At 43.3% G+C, this 25,257-nt stretch overlaps 1 protein-coding gene across 1 annotated transcript in view; it reads left to right on the plus strand.

Moving 5' to 3' along the window:
* Positions 1 to 427: 427 nt before the first annotated feature.
* The window catches only part of sema6cb (semaphorin 6Cb), a 54,689-nt gene continuing 29,859 nt past the window's right edge, over positions 428 to 25,257 (plus strand). The window contains exons 1-13 of the mRNA XM_070911332.1: positions 428 to 569; positions 4,056 to 4,170; positions 5,215 to 5,272; positions 8,744 to 8,800; positions 9,225 to 9,326; positions 13,977 to 14,067; positions 14,983 to 15,105; positions 16,324 to 16,412; positions 16,612 to 16,829; positions 17,804 to 17,935; positions 18,207 to 18,362; positions 20,492 to 20,668; positions 21,152 to 21,289. Coding sequence (XP_070767433.1) covers positions 428 to 569; positions 4,056 to 4,170; positions 5,215 to 5,272; positions 8,744 to 8,800; positions 9,225 to 9,326; positions 13,977 to 14,067; positions 14,983 to 15,105; positions 16,324 to 16,412; positions 16,612 to 16,829; positions 17,804 to 17,935; positions 18,207 to 18,362; positions 20,492 to 20,668; positions 21,152 to 21,289 — 1,598 coding nt within the window. The remainder of the gene's footprint in view (positions 570 to 4,055; positions 4,171 to 5,214; positions 5,273 to 8,743; positions 8,801 to 9,224; positions 9,327 to 13,976; positions 14,068 to 14,982; positions 15,106 to 16,323; positions 16,413 to 16,611; positions 16,830 to 17,803; positions 17,936 to 18,206; positions 18,363 to 20,491; positions 20,669 to 21,151; positions 21,290 to 25,257) is intronic.

A 25,257-nucleotide genomic window follows, 5' to 3' on the forward strand; every position in this document is an offset into this window, starting at 1 on the left:
TGGTTCTGTCTCAGACTCCTTCTACCTCCTTTTTTTTTATGTGTGTGTGCACTCTCGCATCTCGGTGATTCAGCGGACACTCAATCACATCGCCGCATTGACACAAGGCATTGCATGCTAATAAGAACTTAGCTGCCACCTTTAAGCATTGCTGCTGTCATTGTTCAATCACGCAGTTTAATCTTTACCGTGATGTAGAAGTATCTTGATATACTGACCCAATGCAATGTAAGGGTTAGGAGTTCTGTAATATACTCCAACTTCTAGTATTGGCTCCAGCAGTATGTATTCACTGTGTGATTGTTAAAGCACAGAGGTGGCTCAGATATGCTAACCGTCCTAACCCTGATAACCTTGTTTCATTCTAGGTGGGAGGTGAATCTGCTGTGGGCCATGTGTTTCTGGTGAGGTCTCATCTTCTGCCAAAATGAGGCTGATGCCCGGCTCGCCTCGACCCGTCCTGCCAGCCGTCCTGGCTCTCACATTAGCCACCTTCTTACCTCAGCTGTCCTCAGCAGCCACGCCGTTCCCCCAAGACCTGGAACCAATCAGCATTGTGGGCAGAGAATGTAAGTTCAAAATCTGTTGTGTTGCCATGGTGATCCTTGTTGCAGGAGTAGATGTAAAAGTAAACCGAGGGTCACTAAGGTATTATATCTCATCACTGGGGAACACTGCTTAGAGAGGTGGATGTGTTTTAAGGGCATGTTTGCTGCAAGTAAATTTGCAGAGGTTTATTTGGCTGCTGGCATATTCATTCCTTTAGTTCTGTTTTGTTCGCTTGGTGTGGAAAAAAAGGCCATTTCAACTCAGGAAGCAACACCGGCATCATTCTTAGTCAAAGCTGAGATATGGTTTTGTAAGGAGCGAGGGTCTAATCCTAAACTGTTCTTGGATATGAACCTTATGTGCAAGTTTTTATGCTTCAAGAAGAAGGATTTTGACATGTTAATGCTAGCTGAGACTCTTTCAACATCTGCATCACTTTTCGTTACACCATAAGTATCTGGAGCGGACCGGACCGTCACCAGAGTTTGATTTTCCTCTGCAGGTCAGTGTAGCCCTGATGATGCACAATGACAGTCACCAAATCAATGCGTTAGCTGTCCGTCCATATGACTTTCTATTTGCACCTGTTGTTTAGTTTGTGATGACTCTGTGTGAACACAACACAGACCAGAACTAAAAGGGCATCAATGGATCATTTTTTCCCTTCGGTTCACACCAACTAGGCCAAACTACAGGTGTGTAAAAGACCTCACATATTGATATAGACCAAATTAAATCACATACAAAACAACATTTAAAAACTAAAATGTCTAACAAATTCTGGTTTTAATTTTGACAAAATCATTTTGCATAACAATAACACAACAATCACAATGCAATTAAAATTACCATGAAGACTAATATTGAGCTATCGTCCAGTCCTCCTGTGACTGCTGCTTAAGAAAGTAAAACCTCAGCACCAGCAGTTAAGATAAGATTTTCACTGAGGACGATCTTAGACATCTATGACACTCTCAAGACACTGCTTCATCGGACCACCCTGGGGACCCATCAATGGCACCCAATCACTGGGGAGATCCACGGAAAAGGTCCTGGCTACTAAATGTAATGGCCCATAATTGATTTAAGAGGTGGCTGAGACCATGGCCCACACACTGTAATTGATCTATCTGGAAGAGAGTAACGCAACCATTAGCAGAAATAGCTGCGCTAATAGTGCTATATGTGGAGCTCCGTCCCAGGTGTAATGAGAGCAATTTGTTACCTCTGGTTCCAGCAGGTGACAGTGTGACACAAGGTCCCTCACAACTCTGTGAGACGTCCATTATGAATTGTAGTACTTCATCAGACTGAAGTCTATGAAATTATACCTGAGTCACTACTTCTTTTGGAACGTGGGCAGAGACACACACTTTAACACACGATGGTCCATCTCATCTACCGCTCATGAGATGCCAGAGCGCAATACAGTGGTTTAAAATACTATGAGAAAAGGATGCACAAGTCTGGAAAGTTACCAAGATGGCAGTCATGTCATCTCTTCTCTGTCTGGCAAGATAGATTATTGGCCAACAAAGTGCTGTTTATTAAGGCCTGCAACGAATGCTGCGATGAATCTTCTGATAATTCTCTTGATAAAAAGCTGCCTCCTGGGCTCAGCACCACCCAATTGTGATTGGTTTAAAGAAAAACAAACAAGCCAGAGTGTTTTTTTCCCCCCATCCCCGAACGACGATGGGTTGAGCTAATAATAACTAATAATTGCAAAGCGTTGTTGCAAATGAGGAGCTCGGTTAAACTTTCTGGCCGGATTCAGGTTGCACCTTGTGCCAACGCAGTGGTCTCAATGAGATGAATGAAGAGCCTCAACTTTTAATGCAGTGCCAATGTCTGAATGCAACCTCCGGATGTAGGATTCTGGCTTGATTCAGTCTTTGGCCAGCAGCGTACATGTTCTTCCGGAGGCAGTTGTCTTAAATAACTCTGGGCGCCTTCACCTGCTCTTGGATTTTGCCCTGAGCAGTGTCCCAGCTGCCCCCCCCCCCCCCCCCCCCCAAACTTTAGAGGATTTGAAAGTGCTGAAGAGTAATTAGAAATCCTGATTTGCCAGGGGGAGGATAGCGGGGCAGGCCGTCGAGCCGCTGGGAGTCTCTTCACTAGACAGCACAGCAAGGTCCACTGCTCAGCCAGACATTACGCGTTTAAATCTTTAAACAGTCGATTCAAGACCAGTGGTTAGGGAAACGAACAGCTCCCTGTAGAGAGACTAATTTCAGATTGTGGTGTATTTCTAGCGGGGATTGCTAATTCAACAGCAGACCAGGTCAGATGGGAGGCTGGAGGGCACTTAATACAGTACTTTACTGATCCAGAGCACCATGGCCTTGAGCTGAATCGCTGCTTGGTAAAAATAAATAAATAAGGAAACAGCAGGGGAAGTCTCTGTGATGTGAAAGACAGCCTGGTGTCAGTATTGAGCTGGCCAATTTTATTTCTGCCTGGAGCATCCTTTTTTTCTTTTTTTCTTTTTTAATCGAACGTTTGCAAGGCATGTCCATCTACTGACTGGCTGTCATTCTGTTATTTAAGTAGTGGACAACATCTCCCTTTGTTTAAATTAATATCTCCCTCCAGAGAGTTAGACTGTTTGAGTAGAAAAGGGCAAGATGGAATTAAAATGCAGAGGATGAAGAATTAAAAATTAAAATGAGCCACGGTGCAACGTAGGTTCATATTATATCACTGTCTTCTCTTCAAACCACATCCCTCAGTTCATCGTATCTCCGTTTTTTTTTGCTGCACACACATCTTTCCTCTGAATCGTGTACTTAATGTATACTGCCTGCAGTCATGTTTTGTCTTTTTTAACCACCAGATATCATTTGTGATCGAGGTTTTCAGGGCGGTTTGGTCACAAACTTTTTTAACGAATTCACGACAACAATAAGCTGAACTTATTGACCTCAGAGACAGACGAGTGCTATCTAAATTTGGGTTAATCAGACGGACAGGTTTTCCATTGAGATGGTTTTGATTTGTTTCCTTGTCTTCACTTGGCACGGCCCCCAGATGTGTTCAGATATGTTTACCAGGAGCCATTTATGTAAATCAGACTGACTTCTCTGACACAACCAGCTAATTTGCAACTTTGGATGCTTTTTTTTCCCTCTGCTCATCCACCTCCACAAGTGCACATTAGCATACAGTGTATGTTCAGTGTAGTTTTCAACACAATAGGCCAAATTGTAATCTTGGTTTAGTGTTTCTTAAACTGCAAAGGTGTAATTTTGTTTTTTTTAAGCTGCTGATTTGTGTGGATAAATGTTGAGCCTTTGTTTTCCTACTGTCTCTTTACAAACGTGAAACTGACAAACAAAGAGAGCTGGCCTGCGCTGTAAACAGTTCGCTCATATTTTTATTATTTGTCATTAAGTTAAGACCTCAAAGTGAAATAATGTGTTTGTGTTTGCCGAGAAGGTAAGCTGGTATCTTTTGATATCATTGGATCATTTTCTTTTTCCCTCTTCGTCTCTTTACCCCCGCAGCCTCCTACCTCTACCCCAGCTTCCAGGGACTCATGTCGGACAATGACACCGTCCGCCTGGGCCTGGACTTCCAGAGGATGCTGAGGATCAACCACATGCTCTACATCGCTGCCCGGTCAGTCAGCACTGCTCACCTGCTAGTTCAACGTTTCAAAGGATTTGATGTAGCTCTGTTTCAGTCTTTACTGAGGGTGAAAATCTGACTGGGATTTCAGAGAAACTCTTCATGTACCTACGCAATTATTTTAGCTGTCAATATTACAAACATTTGTATACTCATTTCTTTCTTAGTTATTCAATCCATTAATGCAAAAGATTATTATCATGAGTTACCAGCACCCACAACTTTATCCATTGAGTTCTTATAAGCTTCATCAGCAGTCAAGCAGTAAGAAGAATAACAACAAGTAGAATGTGATAAAAACATGAGAAATTAGTGGATATTTTACTGAGAAACCTTCGTATTAGTGATAGGGCCTTGAAGGCAGAGAGAGTTTTAGCACTTCCAGGGCTCAACAACAAACTCTAATACTGTTGTGAGCAATGGTCAACCTTCAATGTACCCAAACTTGTTGTTACAGTGTAAGCTATCCCAGGAAGCAACTCCACACCAAACTGCATTTTCTAGTTTTTCTAGTTCATCTTTCAGCCTAATTGCACGTTGCTCCCCTCTCGATCAAGATGTCGAAGGTTAATTATCTCAAAACTACAAGGTTGCACCTCCTCTGCCTGTTTTCATTGTGCAAAATAAATTCTGCTCCAGTATTTGGCTCTGTCTCAAACTGCAGTGCTCTCGCTGCCAAGAGCCCCGTCCAAAAGGTATGGAGATTCTTAATGTACCTAAATGGACTTAATGTTTTCCACAGCTGCATACAACAAAGTGCATGCCTCACTTCACAAAGTGATTCATATGAGTTGTGGCGATAGTTGGGAAACTTTTGGTGTTGGAAAACTTTTGTGAGGTTCTGAAGTCTTAATCCACCTTCCTCCCTCCTGTTGTCGAACAGCTTTGATCAACCCTTTCTGGTGAAAAAGCCGGTTTTGGTGAAATGGTTGGATCAAAGGCTTATGGAGCTTTGCATTCAAAAAGCGTCAAGGCTGACAAAAAGCATGTGGAGATGGTCCCACTAATGGTGTCTTGACTCTCTATCTCTTGCAGGGACCACGTGTTTGCCATCAATCTTGCCGCTTCATCTGAGCAGATAATCCCTCAGCAGGTAGGAAAGTCCGTCCACAGTCGTGACTGACAGTGTTCTGGTCTTCACTGTTGCCATTCTCAGTCACCTCTGTGTTTAATGTTTGGGTCCAACATATAACCTCGATATCCACGTATATACTGTGTTTAATGTGTAGCTCGTACATGCCACCTGCTTTCTAAACCTGACCTTCTCCTCAATGCAAAAACTCAAATCCAAGATGGATTCTTGGCTCTGACATTCGGGGACTGTTTGATACGTCTTGATCCTTCAGTTTAAATATCCAATTCAATTACCAGTAGAGATTTTGAATGACTTGACATTTTTCTGCCGTTAATGAAATAAAATAAAATTGGTTGTAGGATTCTGTGGCCATTAAATGAACGATAAGAGTAAAGAAAATCTTTCACATGAAGGCTGCTTGTCAATAGTGATATTTTGGATGACATATAGACCTATACCTGTTCTAAAGAAGGAGTTTAATGCAAGGCAGTGCTCCTTAGACTTTAGACAGCTTTTCTGTTCTTGTTTTTCTGAGCCACACTCTGTTTTTCCAGAAAAAAAAACTCCTTGTAATGTTTGTATCTCATTGTTTTCCTTGCTACCCTTTGCCTGCCTTTTCACTCAAGTATTAAGCAATCTCTCTTCAGACATATATCCAAGACAAGTGGAGCGGGGCTCTTCTGGCTTTTGAAGTGCTGTGCTCCCTCCTATCTGAATCCCATTTGTCAAACATGATTGCACTTAAATAAAAGCCCTCCTAGGCCTGGACTTTTGTTTGCTTGTATTTAGATTAGCCCTAAACCCGGATATTCATTCTGATAAGGCCACCGCTCCATGTCAAGGAGATCTAAACTATTGATTTGGGTGTAGACTGTGGCACAAAAAAATGGGAACTTCTGAGCGCTACAGTGTTAGTCCATCTTTCTTCAGTTATGTTATATGAGAACATAAATATTGAATGTTTTTTGTATGATACATTTTTTAGCCGTTCACTCAAACGTCTCCCGCCTCCAGTGTGACAGCAGGAACTGAGTGGAAAATGACCCACTCTCGCTCCTATTCCTCGTATCCATCTGAGCTCAGTCGTTAGTCTGACTGACTCATATCACCAGAAAATGGCGCGTCCTCTTCATTACAGATCCATTCCTTCACTCTGGCTCATTTTTATACTAGCTCTTCATTTTTCACGTTGGGTGCTCATTCACATTCTCCCCTTCACTGATCTCCCCGGGCCTGGGTGGCCATAAGTAATTATTAGTAAACCAAATTGAGCGTGGACAAGGCAGGGCCTATTTCCATAATGCTGACTCCTCCTGAATCGTGTCAGATCTTCACAAAGTCGTGCCCGAGATGTTCCACGCGTGGACCTGTAGGGAAGAGTGCTGGCTTTAAAGAGAAGTCTCACATATGCTGCTCACAAAATGATTGATACGTTAGTCCTCACTGTTCTGACTGAGCTTATTGATTGTAATATTTTGTGGCTAGAATTTCTTGTGTTTTACCAAAAATGAAACCGATGAAAGATGTGCAACAGCATGCATTGCTAAGGGCATCTGTCCTTGAAGGATAAAGCTGGCAGCATTCTATATTTTTCTTGTCCACTTAAAAAACAATGAACTGATCCCACTAACAGGTATTGCCACTGTTGCAGTGGTTGACAGGTTCCTTCATTACCACATACACTGTCCTGCTGATGTAAAAAACGAATTAATGAAAATAGTCCCCAACAAATGCACTATCTACTCCTTTTTGAATAACGTTCATTAGAAACTGCAGCGCCCAGGTGTTTTAGGAAATTACTGAGCCTTTTTAAAAAATGAAACTACATATTTAAGACCTATTACCAAAGAGGTATGTCTGCAGAAAGAACCAATAGGCTTGGGGCTAAGTGCTACAGGAACAATTGGGAAGTCAGAAAATATTGAGAGAATGATTAAGGCAATGTTGGTTTTGGCCTTTTCAAGGAATTTGTTGATAACAATTAGAAAAATATAGAATAACACCAGCCATATCCCTTAATGCATCCATCATAAAGTGCACAGTGGAAATGAAACAATGTTGGTTTAGTTCGAAGGTGTAAACCAGGAAGTCCTCCACCATTAAAGTGTTTCCCTGTTTTCCTGCCAGTTATATTGCATTCATCTGTTCGGAGTAGTTTCTGATTTGACTGCTGGACTGAAAGCTATCTGACAAAATGGAAAATCAGCCCTGAGAACAGGAGAATAAGATGGCCTGTGGGACAAATTGTGTTTCAGGGACTTACGGTCCAAGCGGAGTGACCCCTCTGCTCCAATATGGCATCAAAATTGATTATACCACAGGGTGACTTATTGTGAGGTTGTAGTTGAGAACACCTTGAGTCGAATATAAGACCTAAACAGCAATCTAAGGCATAGGACTTGGACCATCCTTGATGCATGATATTTTCGTCTTTTTTTTCATACAGAGGAGGCACGTTGAGCAATAAAATATCATGTATTCACATCAAAACATTTGGAATCCCCTTGGTCTTACAGCTAGCGTTAGCAAAACTACAGACTCGAGGAAGTAATTAAAAATATGCATATGTGTAAAGGTTTGAGGATAATTACCTATTATACATTTAAAATAATTATAGTGCTTGTGAGAGAACAAAGGTGGGCCATCTGAAGAAAAGTGTACAGGTGAGCCAACATTCAAAAGTGGCTGAAAACCGAGACCTGTTGGAGTCACTATTGGCATTGAACCCTCGTCTGAAGCATCAGAGGAGTGGCCTTAAGCTCCGACTCGAGAGCAGATCCCAGTCATGCTGCCCTGCTGCTGCTTGGAGAGTCCATCCCATAATGCCCAAGTGCTGATATGTCACCGAGTGAGACGTCAAGCTGCTCAAATACTGCGAGGAGCTGTTGGCAAAAGAATCTTCTGAATGACTTGGAACTGAAACTGAAGTGTACACAACCACCAGCATCCTCAGTGGTATTTATGAGCTCTGAGAAAATTCTGGTCCGTAAATTATCCGACTGTGGAAGGGAGCACATTAAACCTTCAACTGGCAGAGCTTGTTAACAAGTTGATGGATCTTTTTCTACAGCAGCCCACTGGACGACTAGCACTGATACAGGAGGTGTGTGTGAAGACTAAGGGCAGGGCTTTCGGCCAGCAGGTTAATTGGAGCTAATTGGCTGCTGCTCATATGGACAGTGAAGTGATGCAAACGTCCTTTGCAGATTCCCTCGTGTGTGTCCTCAGATCCAGAGTTATCCTGCAGAGTGATTTTTATCACTGAGCAAACACAATGTTTCGCTGCCCATCGACACGCCGCGTACGCCGCCGCAGGCATTCCCGATATTTGTGTTTGTTTTTCTTCGCGACAGTTTATTGAAGTTAATGAGATTTTCATCACAGCTGTCTCGTAATAGCACTTGAACGATTGGGAGCAACAAAAGCTGGGATGGTGAGAAACAGCTTGTCTTTGAGCTGACAGTTGGCTGTCTGTTCATTTTTTTTCAGAAGCTGACTTGGAAGACGAAGGATGTGGAGAAGTGCACTGTGAGAGGGAAAAACAGCGTGAGTATTATCTTCCAGTCGCACACACATCTTCCTCCCTCTCTGTTTTTGCTTGCGGTTTTATTTCTCACTCCTTTCGCTCCTTTGCTTTGCCTTCGTTTCCAGCACAGTGAAGTTTTGTAATATGCAAAGGTGTGCAGGTAGCTTATCAGGATCAGCAGCCCATCCATCAGGAGGCAGACTGGGACTTTCAGCATAGCATTTTCTCCCCAGAGCAACAATGAAACCACAAGAATCAGCCTGGGGATTACGATAATGACTGTAAAACAGAGAGAAGGTTGTGTGTATGTGTGTCAGCCAGTAAAATGCTGTAAAATGTCTACCTGCTGCAAGTCCTGCTTTCACTCTGGCGTTGGCGTGCCAGGAGCCGACATGGACCTGGTCCCGAATGTACAATAACATCAAGCTGTTTTCCTCCTGACAGGACGAATGTTACAACTATATCAAAGTGCTGGTGCCGCGCAATGACGAGACGCTTTTCGCCTGCGGCACTAATGCCTTCAACCCCACCTGCCGTAACTATAAGGTGAGATAGCGTGCTGCTGTGTGCTGCCTCCTCGCCTCGAGGGATCATATTACAGCTGTTAATGACATGTGTTTGCTTCTGTGCTTGTAAGCTGTTTTAGTCGTATCCTGTTATTTAAGTTGCTAATGTGAATGACAATCTGCCAACTAAACTGGCATCACATTAGCGCACCGCTGGCTTTTTGAGAAAGTGTCATTGTCAGGGATATCATGTCATAAACACACACATGAACACTGGTCACGGAGGCTCACACGCAGCAGATGTGTTATACATCAGTGAAAACGGCAAAATCCTGCATGAAGCCACAGTTTTACACACATTGCAAGACATGCAACCTACAGGGCGCTAGACAGCAGAGCCTGAGTGATAAAGGAACTTTAAGGTCAATATTGTTATTTGAGAATAACAAACATCTGATATAATTATTAATATTTGTGTTTGAATTAATTATTATACATAGCTATAAATAAAAACAAGTCAAATAGATCAGATAAATAAAAGAAAAGTTAACGTCAGATATAAAACACTGTGAGGTTGTGCACATCTACCAGTAAGAGCAATACACTGATAAACAACTAGAGCCCGAACAATAGGTAAAATACTGTTACCACTTGGAAAAGGACACCTACACAAACGCTGCTATGAAGACGGGTCATACCAGGTTGAATGCAGCATTTATCAGCTATAAAAGAAGTCTGGCAGTCTGACGATATAACAAACTGCTGAGAGCTCAAACCGCAGGCGCATATGTGGAAATAACTGGAAAATGATTAAATGTAGGTCTCAACAATCATCACAACATTTGCAAAACGCAGACGTTGCTACGCTGGCAAAGAGGAACAGTGGTCACGAGTTGAAACTAACAGTCACATACTTGTCGACATATATATCGTGCTCTGCCATCAGATGTGGACTAAACAGTAAGCAGCCATCAAAACAGTCAGATATCAGCAGCAGATCTCTTCACTGTCATTGTTGCCATAGTTGCGTTTTTTCACTTGGCCAGGTGACTTCAAACGCTTAATGTTGTTGGAATAATTTGTTGGCTCAACAAGACGCACGGAGCCGTCTATTGACAGAACACACGATATGCTCATGATGGCAATAATACAACAGCTTCCTTCCCACCTCTGAAACAACACAGCTGAGGGAGGAGGTGAGATGAGAGGAAGAAAGTGAGGAGTGGGAAGACGAGCGGGAAAAAGAGAGCAGGGTCAGTTGTCGAGGGTCTCGGCTGCACCTCGTCTCTATGGATCTTCCATCGCTTCAGTGACAAATAACAGAGCAGAGAGCTTCGGGATAAGTGAAAACACTATACTCTAGAAACAGATGCCATTTGTTTAAAGACAATGCGAAAGTAAAGCTCCTCCAGTTTGAGGCCTGTTGAATAAAACCCAACATGACATTGTGGTGGAGCCTCAGAGGTGACATCACAGGTTTGGACTGTGATTCACAGCAGGCCATTAGAGGAGGAGGGAGTACAAGCCCTACAGCACAGACTGTAAATCTAACAGTGTGTGTGTGGGGGGGGGGCTGAAATCCAACGGGGAGATGAACAACTCAAGACTCTACGTTTCGCTAGGTTTTTTTCGAGTGCGCTGACCTGTGAACCTGTCTGTTGTTTCTTATAAAGAATCATTTAAAGGGTTGCATAGTGAAAAGGGATTAACGAGCACGCTGTTCCCACTGTGGATAGCCCAACAAAGAAGAGGCGATAGTATAGATGTTGTGTCATTTTGTTGGCTCTCTATACGGGGATACTTGACAGACTTGAGAGTTACGCTGCTAAGATGTTATTGGGCAGTCGCTGTTTGGGGGAGGGGTTTTAGCGTATATGCTCAATTAAACCAAAATTGATTTGATAATATTGAATTATTGCCCAGTCTAGTCTGGGGGCTCATGAACCTACACCTAAATACTTTCCAGGATCAAATCATGTCTCGTGATGTCGTAAAGGACCTGCAGAGTCTCATCTCGCAGCTACAGAGTGTGTCCAAAGGTTAATACACAGGAGTGAGATTGATGTAAAATGTCTCCCTGCCACAGACTCCCTTTAGTAAAGAGCGGCTGATTTACACAAAACACATCTTCAGATTCTTTCTCTCTGCAAACCCCCCAGCTGCCCCCCCCCCCCTCTCGTCTTTTCCCCAAGTCTGGAAAAAAAGTACAAGAGATGACTATCCAGACAGCTGGGGAGAGAGGGAGGAAGTGTAAATCATATCAAGGAATCTGTCTCTGGGACTCCACGAAGAATCTGTGGAGGACAAGCGGGGATTGTGTGTGTGAGTGTGTGTGTGTGTGTGTGTGTGGGGGTGGGGGTGGGTGGGTGTGTGTGTGTGTGTGTGTTGGTCAAAGACGAATGGATGCCCAGCTATGAACATGCAGCTTCACTGACCAGACTGCTGAGACAGCTGGTCTGTAGACAACAGAGAGGCTGTCTTCAACATGCGTTTGTGATACAACAAAACCTTTAAAGCGTCAAATCCATCTGTCTTCATCTGCCCACTGGGGTAACGATCCTGCTTTGTTGAATCCTGACTTCTCTCCCACTTCTGAAGTCTGTTTCTTGTGATTAACAAGCTGCTGTTTCATTTCAAATCGTGTCACTCCGCAGGAGAGACGCCTGGTCAATACTGTTGATTTCAAATCAGGTTTAAAACAGAATTTCATTTCATTTGAAAAGTCTTCTCATTACTGATCAGAGACTGAATGGTACTTCTACCACGGTTATCTCTGTTTCTGTGACCACAGTCCTGCTGATACGTCTTTTTTTCCTCATTTATCACTTTAATACATTTTTATTGATGTCTTTATGACTTGTTTTGGTAACTCTCCTGGGTCCAAGCTGGAGTTTATTTTGGAGAAATACGCAGGTAAATAGGGTTGGTTGCAGAATACAATAAGCCCCTTGCAAATATTTGTTCTTTCCCTTTTGTAGGCATTTGTCAAAGAAAACAGCCACACATGACTACCATGTCAAAATTGATGTCCCATTGATCATAAAATGCACATGTAAGACCCTGTGAGTGAGTCTCCTGCTGTCATGTGTTCTCTTGGTCATGTTTCTTTCTTGCTTCTCCTCATGTGTCTGCTTCCTGTTGTAAAAGCCAGCTGGAAAACTTTGCCACTTTCTGAACTCCACCGGTGTGTTTTTATTCAGGTCTTTGTGAAAAGCACTTTTCACCAAATCCAACCAAAGTGCAACTATGATGCTGTACAGGTCGGAGATCCAATAAATGCAGCACCTCTGCAAAATAATGCAACACAAAGTGGAGACTCAATAAATGAACACATGAAGCTTCACAGAAGAGATATTTAGGGCAGAGCGGTTGTGTGGGATTGCATCAGGTTCAGAGGTGTAAACACAAACCCCTTTTAAGAATCTGAAGTGTGTTTTGTGCAGATGTCTGGGGGCATTTATGCAGAGTTTAAAAAAAGGCGAAGTTCTATTACAAAGTTTTGGGTCGCTTATTTTCCCCTCCACTGGATGACTGTATTGTCACAGCCATGAACCCGCTACCCTCTCGCCTGAGGCGGAAATAAAAATAATAAATCTTCATCTGACATTTTCATGATGTATCAATTAATAATCTCTTCAATAAAGCCCAATGACTGTAACAAGCTATCAGCCCCTTATATGCAGCAGTTTTCCAAATCTTCGTTGTGACATCTCGACTTCTGTGCTGCTGTTGTGCAAATTGTAAAATCCCTCTGAAGGTTTTTACACAGAAACTGGCGTAAACTTATGAACTGCCGGTAGCTCTATTGAACAGTTAGCTTCAGGCTAATTTACATCTGAAGTCTCTTGGCAGGCCATCACAACATAAACACAGTGATGTGTGACAATAAACAAACAAAATGATGCCCAATATAAAGAAAGATAACAATATATATAATCCTTATTTGAGTTCGTCCAGCCTTTAATTTACCGCGATAGCCATCATGGTTGTATAAGTGTTCCCATTATTGTGTCTACTCCACATGTTTGGTCTTTGTATTCCCAGTTTGCAGTTTGAGTTTGTTCACAGAATAATAACAATAGAGCAGCAGTCACATGCACAGAAACAGCATCATATAAACCAGCCATGTGTTAATGTCGTGCGTGCGGCTGTCACCTTGTTGCTACAGAGGGTGTTGAATCCGCTCTGCATGCATTCAGCCTCCACTACACACACACACACACACACACACACACACACACACACACGTCGCTGGGTTGCGCTTGTCCTACCTCAGGTTTACAATCTTGTTAACAGCAGCACAGAAAATAGCAGCTGAATATCTGCGGCTGAGAGATAAACAGTCCTCTCCGCTCGTGACTGCAGGACTTCAAACTTCACACACATCTGTTATGAACGCGACCCACATACAATTCATCAAATAAAACTTTATGTCTTTATGATGCATGTGTTGCCTTTCATAATCGCAGATTGATTTGGTACGCGTCCCTTGCATTCAGCCTCGATTCTCGCTACATTAAAGACTGTTGGATCGATTTTGCAGTCGACGCAGCGGCGACCTCGTGGGTTTACAAGAGTAAACACTAACGCTTTTCCGTGTTTATCACCCTGTTTTTTATGTCCCATTTTTCTATTACAGTTCTGTATATGGCCTTATAAAGTATTCCTTTTGTACTGTGTCCTGACCTAGATGTCGACGCTGGAGCAGGAAGGGGAGGAGGTGGTGGGACAGGCCCGATGCCCCTTCGAGTCCCGCCAGTCCAACGTTGGCCTTTTTGCAGGTGAGTTAGGCAGAGTGACCCGGTGGTTGTAGTTCAGGACTTTTATTGTTGAATTTAAACAGGTGAGGCTGTACCTGACGGAGGCTGACCTGCCTTTAGAGGCTGTTAAGGTGGCGCATCAGTTCAAATGCTGCATGATTTGATATATTTTAATAGCTTAGTGAGGAGAGACAAATTTGAAAATGCAGCAGTCTTGAATTTCACCACTGAATCGAAAGTGTCTTTTTTTAAATTCTGTAAGGGGGGGGGGGATTAATAAAAGACCACACCAGTCTTTCCAAGTTTTATCTCATTAAATAGAAATGATGTATAGTCCCATTTCTGCTGTCTGCATACGTTTTTGTCAGTTTTACATTATTATTATGTGATCCTGCGATTTAAACGCAGACTGATTTGAAAGGTCTGACATTACCTCATAATGATAATGTAACTTTGATTTTCATACTGTCCAAAAACTAATGGAAACCAATGGTTACCCAGAACAGTAGGGCAAATAAATCGGCTTTCTAAAAATCCATCAGCATGATTTGCAGGGTAGTTAACTGTGATGTACAAATGATTTGTACTGAATTTAAAATGTTCTCACAGGTGGAATCTGAATCTGCTGGATTCTGATTCATGGCTAGATTTTCTTTACTAATCGCAGCGATGAAGGAAGCTGATACGCTGTGAACATGTGGGGGTCAGGTTCAGGGAAGAGTGAAGGGGGGGGGAGTCAGACCTGCACTCAATCCTGCCAGGTTTCCACTGACATTTATGCAAAGTTCACATGGGGTGTCATTAAAAGTGACACATTCTCCTACATCTGTTATCCTCTGCCTCTTTTTAAAGGGCGATAAAAGTCACCTGCGACCTAAAAAAGACACTTGACGGTGCATCTCAATTACTTCCCCCCCCCCCCCCTGTTTTTCTCAGGTGGTGATTTCTACTCGGCCACCATGACAGACTTCTTGGCGAGCGATGCAGTGATTTACCGGAGTCTGGGAGAAAGTAGCCCTGTTCTGCGTACAGTCAAGTACGACTCCAAATGGCTGCGAGGTGAGCATATGACATACAGCTGTGGCTCTATGAGGTGTGTTGGTGTTGACACGTGGTGGCTTTATTTCTCTGATGTCAACATCTCAAAGACTAGGGTCGGGTTCTGATAGCTGGTTCCATTTTGGATCCAATTCCAAGTCTGCAAAACTCCGGGACTCGCTGAGCTCCGAGGATAACCGACCTCTTTTCAAATCTCTCTTTGCCCTTTTGCACGAGACATATAGGTAGCAGGCTTCTGATTTTTAACCAGCGTTCACCGCCGCGTATTATATCAGCTGTAAGTGATTAACATTAATTCCATGAGTAACTTGGCTCACGTCTAGTTTCTGTTTTCTGCAAGCTGGTGTCTGCGCTCGGCCAACACTAATCTGTTCGAGAAGGAAACATCACTCTTTAACTCTGCGATGGCGAGGGGACTCTGTGTCTCCCAGTCAAAGTTTTATTTAGGGCTTGATTACTTTCATTATCTATTTTACCAATTATTTTCATTCTTGTGAAGCCTGGTGGAGACTTTTGCTTCCAGCTGAGAATAATAAGCCTTCCAGCTCTGGAACCATCACGTTTGGTATTTTTGCTTGAAAGAAGACAATTAACAGATTATCAGAATTGTTGCTGATTCATTATGTCGATCGATTAATCGTTGCAGCTGTAATTTTATGCACATTATATTAATGCATTAAGCTCATCAACTAATATTTCTGAACAGGGAGCTCCAGTATTTGGAGCAAGTGGCTTTTCAAACGAGAGCAATGCAACATTTCATTTTCAGTTTTCTGACATTACACCAGAAAAGCTGATTACACATCTCAACTGAATCTTTGGGTTTCAGGCGTTTCTAACTTTACTTTTTTATAACTTTCGACACTGTATTCTCATTCCATAAATGCTATTGACCTCCAGCCTTATAAACGTCTGCATTTCTGAGTTGAGCTTGTTTATCAAGGTGTTTTTATCAGCACTGATGCAGCACCAGCTCTGCCATCTCAATACAATGAATGTTATCTCAGCGTTGTAAGTGTGTTTCTCCTTATCCTCCTGTCCTTATATTCAGATTTTCTATTTTACAACACACTCTCCCTGCATTTCTCTTGGACCCATTTTCCAAATTGAGCATCTGTGTTTACCAGCTCTGCTGCTCACAATGCACAATGTCATGTTGGAAATAAGGCATCACTGCCAGCATGCTTGTCACATATCTTTTCTTCTTGTCTCCCACAGAGCCGCATTTCCTCCACGCTATTGAGTACGGGAACTATGTGTACTTTTTCTTCAGCGAGATCGCAGTGGAGTACACCAGTCTTGGCAAGGTGAGGGACTAGTTTCAGACCAACTCATCAGGCTTGTAGTTTGTTGTGTCTGTACTTTCTGAGTGGAATGAAGCCCAACAACATTACTTGCCGTGCAAAACACGTCCCTACAAGATTTTTGCCTGATGTTCAATATTCCACGTTGGCTCAGCCTGAGATTGTTGTGGTGAACATGATTTGTCACCTCCTGTCCCCTCAGGTGGTTTTCTCCAGAGTCGCACGTGTTTGTAAGAATGACAATGGCGGTTCACCGAGGGTGCTGGAACGTTACTGGACGTCGTTCCTCAAAGCCCGGCTGAACTGCTCCGTCCCGGGCGACTCCTTCTTCTACTTCGATGTTCTGCAGTCGCTGACGAACGTGCTGCAGATCAACCACCGGCCGGCCGTGCTCGGCGTCTTCACCACGCAGGCGAACAGGTTGGGATCAATGTTGTCGTCTCTTCACAGGAACCTTTCTTGTTTATTTGTTTTTGGTAAAGATGACGATGCTCTGGATGGTGTCATAATTTGAATTTAAATAACGTAACATTAACATATCAAATCATGTGATATACAAACTGTACCTTTATTTTTTTCCTTAATTGTATTTTAGAGTAACTTAATACCAAACCAACATTTTTGAGTTGGTAAATAGCATGTACAGTCAAGGATAAAAGCTGGAGCTGACATGATCAGTCGATGAATTCATTAGTCGCAACAGAATCAGCAACAGTTTTGATATGTTAATTAAGTGTTATTTCTTCTTTTCTTGGTAGTAATATGATATTAATCTTGATAAACATGGGTGTTGGATTCTTGGTTGGACAAAACAAACCTCTGATAAGTTTTTTTCTGACATTTTATTGACCAAATGATAATTTGATTATTTGAGAAAGCAATTGACATATTGATCTATAACGAAAATGATTGTTTTTGCAGCTTTAGAAAAATCTATGACGTTGGCTGATACTACAACAGTAGTTCTACTACGACTACTACAACCTCAGTGTTAGTCAGTGTTGGGGACACATTTACCTCCCTGCTCTGTCACTCTCATCACTAAGCCAAGTTAACAGGTCACACACATGAATGTCAGCTGAGGTGAAGATTCGGAGGAACTGTAGTCACTATCACTGCTTTCCATGTCAGCCGCTGAATGAGAGGCTTTGGGTTGCTTTTCAGACGAGGTTACAAAGTGCTTTTAAAAGAATGAAAACATTTAAGGTAAACAGTAAGCAAATACGGGCAGGACAAACAAGTCATATATGTAACCCGTCAGTTTGTGCTGAATTCTCCTGCATAAAAAGAAGAGGTTTTTGCCAGACTTGGGCAAGGTGCTGGATTCCAGACCTTCGTCTCTCTCGGTCTTCATCTCGGTGTAATGCCGTCTTCCTTTTTGGCCCCTTCAACAGCATCACCGGCTCAGCTGTCTGTGCTTTCTACATGGACGACATAGAGAAGGCCTTCCGTGGCAAATTCAAAGAGCAGAGGAACAGTGAGTCAGCGTGGACACCTGTTCCAGAGGAGCAGGTCCCAAAACCAAGGTAAGAGACACATCTTTAAATAGCACACTGTCACTTTCCAAGAACATGTTTTTCTGCCTCTGACAATGGAGTTCTTTGCAGCTGCTGCTGTTATTGTTCTGCACAGACATGTCTGAACAAAAAAAACAAGCAGTCACACAAGACACCTGTTTCTTCCTCCTGCTCGTCCCCAAAAACAAACAGCTGCCAGTGTTTTTACATCTGTGCTCGTGGAGCTGAATTCACTGCTGATGTGTTTTTTTTTTTCTCTCTCTTTGCGGCTGTTGCACAGGCCGGGATGCTGCGCCGGTGAAGGCTCAGCGGCTGCCTACAAGTCGTCCACCACCTTCCCTGACGACACCCTGACTTTCATCAAGTCGTACCCGCTGATGGACGAGTCCGTCCCCTCGGTCAACGACAGACCCTACTTCACCCGTACCACCAGCAGGTATGGGATTTGTTTACCGAAAGGACGGATTAAAACGCTCTGCTTCGTCTTATTGACAGAAAAACGTTACATCGTAGGTCTCATGTACTCATTTTATTACCAGCAAGGGAGGAGTCCACCAAGAGGATGCCAGCTCCTCCCAGCATCCACACAAATGAAGGCCAATGAGCAATTCTTTTTCTGATTAACAGCTTAATCATTTGGTCTCTAAAACCTCAGAACAGTTGCGGTTTGAAGTCTTCAAGATATTTAGTTTACGATGATCGATGACCAATTAATGTTTGTTGGTGTTTACGATTAATAGATTATCAAAATGAAGATTCATTTTGTCAAATTTCTGCTAATCATCTTAATAATAACTTTAACACCTCGTGGTAATTCATAACCAGACATCTGTTTGTTTTTCCAGATGTTACTGATGTAAACTAATAAACCGTGTTCCACCTTGTACGCCAAATATCATAAAAATACATGCAGAGTTGTTGTTCAGATGTTCAGTTGGCTCCTTTGAGAACATCTTCATTGAATCAAATGAGAAACACAACCAGTGTTGCTGCTCAGAGCCAGGGTTGTGTCTGTAATGGTTAGCATGCAGGTATTATTTTCTATTTTCAATAGCAACATAATGCTACCGGCAGTGTTTCCACACTCGGTGCTTTGATTGGTATCGATGAGTGAGCTCAGGTGGAACACACAACCGTGTCCCTCATTAAAACCCATCGGATTTGTTCAGCGGTCGATCTCAGCCCACATCAAACACGAGCCGCACGGGGAGGGGGGGCTCTTCCTCGAGCACTGACCGGACCTGCAGCTCGCATCGAAGCGAGGAAGTCACTGGTTGGCTTGTGTGTGTGTGTGTGTGTGTGTGTGGTGACATTTGAGCATCCACTGACATCAGATGATGATGGGGGGGGAGTGTCACAAGTGTTTCAGGCCTCAGACATGGATGTACACACAGCAGATACGCATCACAGATTCAGCCCTTGAGACAGACACGCACACGCAGAGACAGCGTACGGGGGCCTCCTCCATGCCTCCTGAAGCAGAGCCAGGCTGACAGCCAGCCACACACTGCAGCGGCTCCACACTGGGGAAACATGCGCCGCTTCGCATCTGGCGCCAAGAACATCACATCTGCCTCGCCTCTCCCCAGAGAGGAGCTAGATAAATGAAAACTAACCAGAAGCGCATCACGCAATACTACAGAGTCATTGCCGGGACGTGCCAGTCAAGTCCATGTGGGTAAACACACCAGCGTCCCCGACACCATGTGGGAGGGCCTGAGGGAGAGGTGAGGGCGCAGTTGCCGCCGCTGGTGTCCTTTTATAGAAGCATCTAGAAGGGAAGTGATGCCAAAACAATTACTGGGTTTATTAGACGAAGTTTGTTTGTTCAAATCCCAGGGCCGGGGTGGGGGGGGGGGGACGCTGGCAGATAAAATGAATGGGTAAAGCTTATCCCTCAGTCAACAACCGCTGGACTCAAGGTGCCCTTCAGCACGACTCTTAATCCTCAGCTGCTCCAGTGCAGCCAGCAGGAGACGACGGTGGAGATACTGGGCAGCTCCCAGGTGTGGCTGTGTGGAGCTGGATGAATATGAAGCAGGGTGGTGCTCCAAATAAAGAAGCAGGTTTTCTGGACCTCCTACATAAATACAAACAAAAATGAGAAAACTGGGACTCAAAAAGAGACTGCGGTGTGCTGAGGAAAGTTAGTTGGTGCTGAACAATAAGAAGGATGGATCGATTGAGTCGGTGTGGGTGGATGGATGGATAGATGGGGAGATGAATTAATAGGATGAATGGATTAAAGGATGTAGGCGATGGAGGAGGGGAGCGGTGGGTTGGTAGATGAAGTGATTGATTGCACACTGATGCTTTATACAATGAGCTCAGTATTCGCCCACTGTTTGTTTTGTTTACCATGGGAAATCGACTTTGACAAAACAGAACGTTAAGATGCTAACCAGCACTGTCGGCCCCCTCTAATTTCTGTCAGTTTGAAGTGAAGTGACGGCTTCAATTTAGAAGATCTTCACTATAGATGGGTTACTTTAAGTAATATATCCATACATTTAACGTAGTTGCATTCATAATATGTATAATTAGGATTTTTTTTTTTGTATGCAGATTCAAGTTGACCCAGATAGCGGTGGACACGTCCGCGGGGCCGTATAAGAACTACACGGTGGTTTTTCTGGGCTCAGACAACGGCCATGTGCTGAAGATCCTGGCCAGCACCGAGGGAGCCAACGCTTCCTTCAGCACCCATCTCCTGGAGGACATCGACGTCTACAACCCTAACAAGTCAGACAATCTGTCTTTTTTTTTATTTTTTATTTACATGTTGATATTTTTGTGTGTGTTGGTTCTGTTTGTCTCCGTGTTTTTTTTCCTCAATTGTTTTTCGTCTTGTTTTTCTGTCAGTTTCTTTTCTCTCTTTGTCCTTTACTTGGTGTTTTTCTTTCACTTTCTCTCTGATCTTTTCTTTCTCCCCTCTCTGGCTTTCTCTCTTCCTCTCTGTGTTCTGCCTTGATCTGTCCTGCCCACCCACTCTTTGGTCTATTGTAACACTTTGCATTACCCTGAACAGCTAGAGGGGGTGCTTTTTTTTTTCTGTGTCTCTTTTGTTTTCTGACTGCACAGCTTGTGAAGTCGATCTGCATGGAGTTTGATTCACAGCCGACTTTCTGTATAATTTTCAGACCATGCCAGTCGTCTGCAGATTTGAAAATGAAACAAAATCGAAAATGTCTGATCTTGACGGTTGGTGTTTTTCTGTGTTCCTAGATGCAACGTACAGGGGGAGGACAGGAAGGTGCTGGGTCTGGAGTTGGATCGGGATCATCATGCGTTGTTCGTGGCGTTCTCTAGCTGTGTGATCCGTGTGCCGCTGAGCCGCTGCTCTGAATACAGCACCTGCAAGAAGTGAGTCAGCTGTAGAGCAAAGTTTTACTTTAACTGAACACCCAAGTATCTTGGGTTCACGACATATTACATCTTAGGATCCCCCAGGAGGAGCTGGAGGACGTCTGTTACCTTACATAGCTTGCTGCCACTGCAACCCGGTCCCTGATGAACGTCCGTTCCAAGGCTTTGAGAACTTGAAATGGAAGATATTCTCTATTTTCTGACAATTTACAGATTAAACAATTATATTCATAAAAAAAAAAAGATTGATTCCATTTCCAGGAGATTGCCCTGGTCCAGTCGAGTCAGAGCGAAAAATAAGATTCAACCCCGTCAAAACCTGTAAAAATGGATCAGATTCAAGACCACAATGGCACTGAAAGTGCACATATCTTGTCACATGTAAAATTCATGTGTTCATGTCGATTTAGCTGCGTGGGGCTTGTACAAAATAAGCAAAGGTTTCACATTTGGGAAAAAAATCTCAAAACCAGCCTGACGACTGAGACCACACTGCTGCAGCCCAGAAATACTGCGTGAATTTAGGGTTTCCTTTTCGTGTACTGGGAAGAAATGGCACTAACACTGCCAGGTAACTCAAGTAGAGTAGGATCAATTTCCTCTGCAACTACCAATTTAAGAAATGTGTCCACTCATGATGCTGGTAAAGGCTTTTGGACAAAAGCCTTTACCAAATAGCAGATGTTATGCTATTATCTGCCTGGTTCATGGAGTTGGTTGGGCCCACTTTCCCCAAAAAGCACTCGCGGTACTTTGTGGTGTTGGCAGGTAAGTGAGAGTAAGATTAAACTGAGCAGCGGGGAAGTATGGTGTGGCTGCCACGTAAGAAATGCTGTGGTGAGAGGCGAGGCTGGACATTTCTATAAGCTGAGCTTCATGTTCATGTGTGCATGATGCCACGTTCTTATACAGCTGCAAGAAGCATGTTAACTGGAAAGCTTTGGAATTAACAGAGTTGGTTAGCAGTGGAATATTCTTGAATATGTCAAATAGTAAATGCCCCAAATTAGCTGGTTCCTTTTTCTGAAAGAATTAGCTGTTTTTTTTGTTGGCTTTCTGTTATTCAGTATTTTTACATGCACAAAAGAAGCAAGGTTACTCAGAGAAATCAGGTTACACAGGAGAGCAGAGAACACATTCACACGCACTGTAGTGATATGTGCGTATACCTGCAGCAGGTAATCAGATTTCTTACTTTGAAACCATTGTTTACTTATTTCCTGATTTGAGCCTGAACTTTCCTGACAGCAAACATGTCTGAAGTTTGCAAATGGTCAAATGTTGAATGGCAGAAAGCGACTTATTGTTATTGTTGGACTTCAGCTTCGACACTCGCACCACTGTGTGCATTTCATACTTTCCATTCGAAGTCTTTACTGCACATGCGTACATGTCAAAAGACGATTAGAAACCCGGTTACACATATGCATGGCAGGAATAGCTGGGAAATCAGGTCTCTCTGATCCCCTATCCTGATTTGGGGAACCGGGTTTCTTCATTTATAAAATGTAAGAATCAGGTTTCTGCAGAGAGCCGACCCAGTTACTTAATGCAAACACGTTTGTGAATTCAACCCTTTTGGGATTTAGACTGTTGGTCAGATAAAACACACATTTGAATTTGTCTCTTTGGCCATTTTTCTCTATTGTTTGACATTTTTTTAGACCAAATAAATAATCAAAAATAGAGAGTCGACCCGATAATGAAAAGAATCATTAGTTGGAGTGATAAAACACTTCTGTCGAGTATAATCCTCAACTTATCGCCCCATAAACACATTTGCCGTAGATCGCTGTCTGGTGTTAACTCTGTAAACGGTACAACAAGAAGCTTGAACGTGATGCTGTCAAGAGGCTGACGTTGCTTTTAGAACAAGTTTAGGAGCTGAGCACAGCAGAGCCTTCAAGCGTCGCTCTTTGTCTGCAGCCTTTTGTTTTGTCAGGCGTTGTTTTAGCCCCACTTAATGTACTTGCTCCCCAGCGTCGGGATCTATTTTTGGGGCTGTGAGGAATGCTGGCCCCGTGCATCTCCCCCCTTTTCTCGACCCAGAGGAAGGATTTCTCCTCAGCTCCACCGGGGAATACATATACCCCCATAGCATGCTAACCCCTCATTGCAAAGGCCTGGAGAAGCTCTCCACATCGTTTAGCCATAAATTGGATCCAGCTGATTGGCCGGGAGCCAGCGATGGTGGCCGCCATGTTTTTCCTGAAGCTGGAGGAGAGAGAAGAGGAAAAGAAGGAATGGGAGAAAACGGATAGGGCCCGTCTTACTTAAGCTTATGGGCCGGCTGCATCCCCAGATCCCTTTTAGAGACTAGAGCTACAGCACACCTCATCCTGGGATTAGGGGCCTCATAAGCCTCATCAGCACTGGCCAGGAGGTCAGGTTTCAGCCGCCATATCCTCCTTTACCACACCAATGAATCTGTCTCCCTCCAGATGAGATTTACCCCTTCTCTCTGTTTTCTGCCTCCATTTTCTCTCCGCCTCTGCTTTTTCTCTCTCTCGTTCTCCCTCACTGTAGTCTGCATCGTCAGGTTTCTTTTTTCACTCCAGGCCCTGCTGCCAATATTAGGTTTCAGAAAATGCTCCTTTTTTCAGCAGCGGCTAGAAGCTGTGTGAAATGGGAGTTTTAATAAAAAAATATAATAAAAGGGCAAAAGAGGCCCCAAACCCTGAAAGTCTGTTGCATCCAAGGATTTTCAACTCCAGTGGATACTTCCTGTTTTATATGAACAGTTTCAACTTATTGACTGCTGATAGATAAAAAAAAATATATATATATATATTTATTTTATGCCTTGTGTGCTTATTGAGGAGCGGCTGTGGCTCAGGGCGCCTTGCATCAGTGTGTGACACACTGCATTTCTTGGTTAGCTTCTTTGTGTTTAGTTTTAGTTCACCAGCAGTCATATTAAACCATCTCCAGTTATTCCCAGGATGTTGGGCTAAATGACAGCTGGAAGTTATGAGCCTCAGCCTCAGTGGCTGGATAAATCCCTTCTCCTCTCAGCAGCTAATGGATGTTCCTTACACTCTGTGGCTGCAGGCGAACATACACACCTATCTGTTCATCATAGCATGACAGAATATGAGCAAGAGGGCGGAAGAGACGTCTGAAGTTTTAAAGAGTGACGAGGGACACACACAAACGCATGTCGTATATAAACTGCAAATATGAGAACAGCGTCAAAGAACAAATGACTTCGCTTCACGTCTCTTATCGACACCACAGCTGGACACGACTGGCCTCTTTTCCCATAGTGCTTTAGTGTGGAGGTTCATTCCTGTCGTGTAACTGTAGAGGAAGGCATTGATGGAGAGGAGAAGAGAGGCAGAGAAATGCACATATACCTTATGGCTAATGTATGAATAATTCATTAAAGCTGCACTATGCAATGTGACATATTGGCAGCCACACGGAGGCGAGAGTCATTTTAGGATCTCGATACCCAGAGGTGTTCTGTCAGTCTGTGAAGCTGTGAGAGAAGTATGAAAAAAATATATACAGTTCAGGGTTTTTTTGGGCAGAAAGTTATTGTCGCTGATGAAAAGTTTCTATTTCAATCTGAAGTTTAGAATTTCCACTTCCTGTGCATGTTGAGGTGTCAATACAGAAAATACCAGCAAAATACAGTGGGGGAAACCTCACAAACACTATTTACTACAGTAGTTCAGCTGTAAAAGCCAGTTAAGTGAAGCTCAGTGTTTAGTTTTCAATCGACTGTTAGAAGTATCGATTCAACTCAGCAGTGATTGTAAAAGCCTTTGTTTTTATTGTTGTTGGGTAGATATCCCACTAAGTGTCTTGTACCTTGCTGCGTTACAGAATGTGTAGCGACACTACAGACTTTTACAGATGTTGCCCAGGTGTGGGTGTGTCAGGTGTGACTTGAATTTTTGAATTAGTTTTTAATGTGTACATTGTTTTCTGTGCCCTCACAGCCAATCAGTTACACTTTG

Source organism: Enoplosus armatus, chromosome 9 (genome assembly GCF_043641665.1).
Source record: "Enoplosus armatus isolate fEnoArm2 chromosome 9, fEnoArm2.hap1, whole genome shotgun sequence".
Taxonomy (NCBI): Eukaryota; Metazoa; Chordata; class Actinopteri; order Centrarchiformes; family Enoplosidae; genus Enoplosus; species Enoplosus armatus.